General features: G+C 49.6%; 1 protein-coding gene across 1 annotated transcript in view; it reads left to right on the top strand.

Moving 5' to 3' along the window:
- The first annotated feature begins 1,051 nt into the window (after nt 1–1,051).
- MAP1B (microtubule associated protein 1B) overlaps nt 1,052–6,000 on the top strand; it is a 72,384-nt gene continuing 67,435 nt past the window's right edge. The window contains exon 1 of the mRNA XM_059833346.1: nt 1,052–1,229. Coding sequence (XP_059689329.1) covers nt 1,052–1,229 — 178 coding nt within the window. The remainder of the gene's footprint in view (nt 1,230–6,000) is intronic.

The following is a 6,000-nucleotide window of genomic DNA, read 5'->3' as shown; positions in this document are numbered from 1 at the left end:
GAGTATTGGGGAGCAGATGTCTAACTGTTATGTGGAGAGGAATGAAACCTTTGTTTTTGTAATTGTAGATGTTTTCCAATAGCATTGCTCCCTGGAGCTGCTTGAGCCCAGTCAAAATCAGTTACCCAAAGCTCTTTGAACTTCTGGAGCCTTAAGAGTATGGGTTTGAGCAGCTTGTCCAAACCCAGCGCTTTTCTGGCATAAGTCATACAGCCGTGGGTCTTGAATATGTGCAGAAAGGCTATGCTTGAAGCATCTTATTAAGTGAACTTCTTTTAAATGAAAAAAGGCAGCAAGAATACTTAGATTGCTGGCTGGGGGGGGGGTGGGGGTGGGCAGTATGACTCAAAATTTGCTTCAGTGCTACAGCGAGATGCAGGAGACAGGACCCTTGGCCTTGGACAGTGGAACTGCTTTTTCATCCCTCGGCGCCAGGGGTGCAGCTGGAGCCCCGATGCCGGCTTTCCCCGATGAGCTCCCCAGGTCTGCCAGGGCATCACCTGCGGCTCCTCGCCGCCGTGCTTCAAGGCTGGGAGGCCTGGAGGGCCTCGGGGAGCCGAGGCAGCGGACCCAGACCCCGGGGCTGCCCAGCCCGGCAGGGTGACGCCCCGGAAGGACACGGGAGCAAGGGACGCGGGATGACCGAGGGGCGCGGGACCTGCGCCGGCCGGGGCAGCGCGGGCCCAGGGGTCCCGCCGCGGGGCCGGGAGCCGGGCCCGGGGCGCACCCCTTGGCGTCCCCTCGGGGCGTTGTTCGCCCCCCGCGTCCTTCCTGCTTCCGGGGGCCGCGGCGGGGAGGATTTGCCGCAGATGACATCAGCTGTGGATGCTGGAAACGCGGCGGCGGCGGCGCGGGGATGCGCCGGCTCCCCCCCTTCCTCCTCCTCCTCCTCCTCGCCAGGTCCCTGCCCTGCACCGTCTCCGTATAAAAGCGCCGCCGCCTCCCCGCCCGCCCTCACTCCCTCCCTGCCCGCCTGCGGAGCCGCCGCTGAGCGGCCCTTCTCCCCTCAGCGCCCCGGAGCCGCGGGGCGGAGCGGAGCGGGGCGGCGACCATGGCCACCGTGGTGGTGGAAGTGGACTCGGAGCCCTCCTGCAGCATCCCCAACCCCACCTCCCCCTCGCCTAGCCTTTCTCACCGCTTCCTGGACAGCAAGTTTTACCTGCTGGTGGTCATCGGCGAGCTGGTGACCGAGGAGCACCTGCGGCGGGCCATCGCCAACATCGAGCGAGGTGAGGCGGCGGAGAGCGGGGACGCCGCAGGCAGCGCCGCGGCACCGCCCGCCGGCGCCTTCCCCCTCCTCGGACGCGGATGGGGCTCACCCCCCACCACCACACCCGCCCCACGCAGGGCACGGGCACACGAGCCGCCAAGCCGCGGCCTCAGCTCTTTATTCCACGAGGGTCCCGCCGCAGCCCCCCCATCCTCCCCCGGTGGGGTGCGGGCGCTGCGGAGCAACGGCTGCGGGCCGGGCGCCGCTGCCGCCCGCGCAGAGAGCCGCAGCGGGCGGGTCGCCTGACGAGCCAGCCCGGCAGCGAACCCCCTGCCCGCCATTGCTGGGGCGGAGGGTCCGGGTCCGGGGCGGCAGCCCAGCGCCCGCGGCGCCGCTGCCGCCGCCGAGCCCGTCTGCCCGGAGACACCGGCGGGTGGGCGTGGCGCAGTCCGCACTGCGGTCCCTATGGCAGCCCGGAGCGGACAAAGGGCGGCCGCGGCGCCGGCGGCAAACACGGCTGGGGATGGGGATGGGGATGGGGATAGGGACAGGGACGAGTTGGGCTGGGGCTGGGGCTGCGGCTGTGGGGCGGCTGCTCCCCGCAAACCCCCGTCCCCTGCCGCCAAACCAAGCCGGCGGGATGCGGGGCGTTTTCCTCCTCGGCGGCAAAGGCTGCCCGAGCGGGAGCGCAGCCGTGCCTTTGTGTCTAACTTTGGGCGGTGAGACTTTTCTCTTGGCTGGAGAATTCTTCAGGACCCAAGCTTTATATGCGTATATATGTATATTTCAATAAAGAAAAAAACATGTGGGTAACAAAGCTAATACCTGAGTGCTCAGCCTCATTATTGTCTGTCTACGGGTTGCTTTGACTCGCTGTTTATTTGTCCTTTTCTTAAGACGGTGATACAGGAGGGTATTGCAAGTGAAATGACAGTTTTGTAAGTTCTGGATGTGTTTTCTGATACAATAGATTGCAGTGTACATGCAGAGGGGAAAAAAAGCCCCGTTGCAGTAATAGTGATATGAAGCACAAAGAAAATTATTGCCAGACCCTATAGTTTGTTAAACTCAATTGATACCTGATTTTGTAACATATATTTTTGTTCTGGGCTGGTGAAAGCAGAGGTTTCAAAAACCTGCCATTGTTAGAGGGGAGGAGGAGACCCTGGAACCGGGAACTGGTAGCAGCCTTGTCATGTAGGTGTGGTTCAGCAGTCCAGCTAGGAGTTCGTTTGTCTCTATTGTTGCTTTCTCAAGCATTGTTGCTTTACTTGCCTATTTATCTTGATTCTTTTTCACAACTATTTGTGGTAAAGGGATGCCAGCTGAAGTTAACCAGCTTCACCATGACCTGTTCATTTTTATTGCTACCATTGTCTCCTAGGGAGAACTACTGAGGCAGATGCTTTGTCATTCAGAGTCTCTTCAGCATTGCACTTTCCTAATTCTATCTAATTTTCGGTTGTGTCAGAAGTGAATTGGCTGCATTTTAATTAAATTATTAAAAATTATAGAGCAAATGGATAAAACTTCTGCCCTCAAGACAGCTGATGTCATCCTTCCTCTGAAGAAATGCTCCTCAGTCTCTTCTTGAATCTTCTATTGTACAGTTGCTGCTGCATAGCTCTGTTGCTGCTACCTCCTGCCACTAAGCATAACACCCACTTACAGTTTTAGATGTTCAGAGGGAACGCTTTGGCCTTTTTATTCATCATTTTGGATTAGAAGTCGCCTTGCTGCTCCTGGTATCAGCTGATCTGATTGAGATTTTGCCTGCTAGGAAAAAACCTTGATCGAATTTTGAGGTGCATTGTTCTGGATGAGTACACTGGGAGTCTGAATCTCTATCTCCGTGAGGCAAATATGGGCTCGACTAATCTTTTTCTCTTTGCAAGTGTGCTGTAGTCTGGAAGAACCCACTTCTTTTAACCTTTATTCTCAACAGACCCTTAAATGCGTTTTGGGTTCTTGATAACTCTGCCTCACTGTCCTCTCTGGTACATCTCCTGAGTACCATCACTGAAAACTGTGGGTTCATGCGCCAAACTGCAGAGCAACGTGTCAAAGAAAACATCTGCTGATAACACATCAGTGGCGTGATACTACGCAACCTGGTGGAATGCAGAGTCATTTCTTAATATATCATGAAGAAGGAATGGCATGGTGAGATGCATTTTCAGTAATTACATTTGGGATGTGACTTTGCTAATGGGGCAATCCTCCAACCCACTGTCCACCAAAAAGAAGAGGGGAGTGAAGAGAAAGCTTCAAGATTTTTCCACTGATTTGGCGTATGCTACTGGGTGTGCCCTGCCTGTTATCTGATTAGTCCTGTGTCTAGTGGCATTGCACTCCTAAGACTGCAGAAAGAAAGAAACGGCTCCAGTTCAGCCATGCTTCCAGTAGTTACGTCCATGCTGTACATCATTGGACTGACCTTGGATTTTAGTTCCAGATTTACCTCTGTTCTACTCAAACTTGATTTGGTTATATAAAGTATATAATAAATTTTGCTACTTTATAATGTGCATGTGTAATTTTTGCATCCAGACTGCTGAATCATGCAGCTGCAGATTTGGGATGTTCTATCCAAATCCCAGCTTCAGCTTCTAGGACTGCTGTGTGCATGGGATGTTTAGGTTTTGGGGTTTTTTGCTATTTATTTTGCATTGAGTCCTGTATTTTGGACATTGCCTGGCTCAGCAGTCTTGACTATGCCTAATCAGAATCTTATTCCTACAGCAAATTTGGATTCACGACAAAAGCAGCTAGGAATGGTGGACAGGCCCTGACATTAGCAGCATTGCTGAATCATAGTCCATATTGCTTAGCTGACCTCCAGAAAGCTTTGTAGTCTTGCCACACAAGCTGGCTGTCAGAGGCCAGCGAGCTGTTTATCTTCTAGCTTCTTGAAGTTCAGCACTCATTTATTCAACGTACTTCAGCTTCATGATCGATGTCGGTTTACTAGTCATAGTTTTCATATGCACTGTACATGCATGGTATTATATCATCTTTACTTTCTTGCTCTTAAATATTCCAACACCTGGAAAACATTAAGGCCTGCTGAGTTGTATTTGTCTGCCAAAACTACGCCCCAAAAATGCACCATATGGCCAAGGGATTTTTGAGAAATGAAAATAAGGAGACTTGCAGAAGAGACTCACTGCTTATGCCTCTGAACAATGATACATCAATCAGGAAGTGGAGGTGGCTGGTTATAGCTCAGTTATTTTTCTCTTGAGTAGTTATGAAACACACAGGCAATACTGTATTTTCAAATTTTTTTAGAGTTTCAAATGGCAGCTACTTAATAGCTGGTAGCATATGCCAGTAGTAAGCATGCTTCTGCCTGGACTGGGATGCTGACAAGGAAAAGCCCTGCATGAATTCTCCCTGAAGAGGCTTCAGGCTCTTGAAATGCAGATGTTCATATTTGCATGGAGAACATACCCAGAGCTGCAATGGGAGACCAGCACTGCAGATCTTGTTTCTCTGCAGTTCCCTCTCTTAGTTTTCCTCCTCCTCCTCCAGCCCTACAACATGGCTTCTGCCAACAGGAGTCCTGACGTTTCTGCTGCCTTGAGAGACAATATAGCATGGGAGGTGGCGTTGACAGTAACGTTCACAGCCTGAAACCCTGACAGAGTTACCAGCAACAGTGTTAGTGCTAGTCTCATGGTGACGGTTGGCCACACACCTCTTCAGCATCTCCTCGAGAAACCCCAAAGTGATTTAACTCAACAACTTAATGCAAAGGCATGGTCAGGCATGTGGGGAGGGGTCACCAGACACTTCCTCACTTGCAGTCCCTTCTGCGTTTGCCAGCTAATTTGTGTAAGTCTAATGAATTCTTTTAGGAAAATAAAACACTGTAATGTTGGTGTTCAAAATTGCAGCAGTGCCTGGACTTACCTGTAGTGCAACTGTGTGCTCATTATTTTTCAAAACTAAAAGATTTTTCAGAACATTTCAAAACAAGAAAATTACAGAAAAATGTTAAGCATGTTCTCCTGGATTTTTTTTGTTTTTTTATTTAGTCATCACATTTCTTGTGGAAGAAAACTATAAATTTGTCTTTTGGCTGCATCATCATCAAATTTCATTCCTTAAACATATTTTGGAATAATACATTTTTTTTAATCATATATGTGCCAAGTGCCTCACTTTCTAAGTAGCTGGGGGGAAAAAACAGTATGGAATAGAGATGTGCTGTTTTTAAAAGAAAAAAGATCAAACATAGCATTTTTAAAATCTCAAAACTAGAATTTTGATACTTCATAAATAAAAGATCACTTAAATTGTAATTTAAAATACGGGATGCTTCAAAGCTTTTGAATGAGGAAGTTAGCAATTTAATACTTTGTATTTAAATATTAATTTGCAACATGCTAGGTGATGCTGTCTTGTTTTTTTTTTTTTTTCCTCAGAGGGACAAGTACACTGGTCCTGCAATGTGACTAAAGTGTCCTCTGAGTGATTCACTCTTTCAGTTTCGTAAATCAGTGTATTGCTATTTTAAAGTCAATTCAGGGACATCAGTAACTTCTTGTAATGTAACTACTAGGATGTGGGACCAGCAGTCCTGACGCTGGGGCCTTAAAGGATAGTCACCCTTTGGAAAGGCAGATGTCCTCTTGCTTGTGACCAATTCCCGTCCAGAGTGCTTCTGAGCACTCAGCACTTTTCAAGGCACACAGCTTGGAAAGGAAGAGCAGTTGAGTTTGGAATTTAGAAATGTGCAAATATCATGAATGCAAATGGAGAAGTAATCAGTTAAAAATTCCAGT

This window comes from Gavia stellata, chromosome Z (genome assembly GCF_030936135.1).
Source record: "Gavia stellata isolate bGavSte3 chromosome Z, bGavSte3.hap2, whole genome shotgun sequence".
In the NCBI taxonomy this organism is placed as follows: Eukaryota; Metazoa; Chordata; class Aves; order Gaviiformes; family Gaviidae; genus Gavia; species Gavia stellata.
The sequence above is the reverse complement of the archived record's forward strand: the minus strand, read 5'-3'. Positions and strand labels throughout refer to the sequence as shown.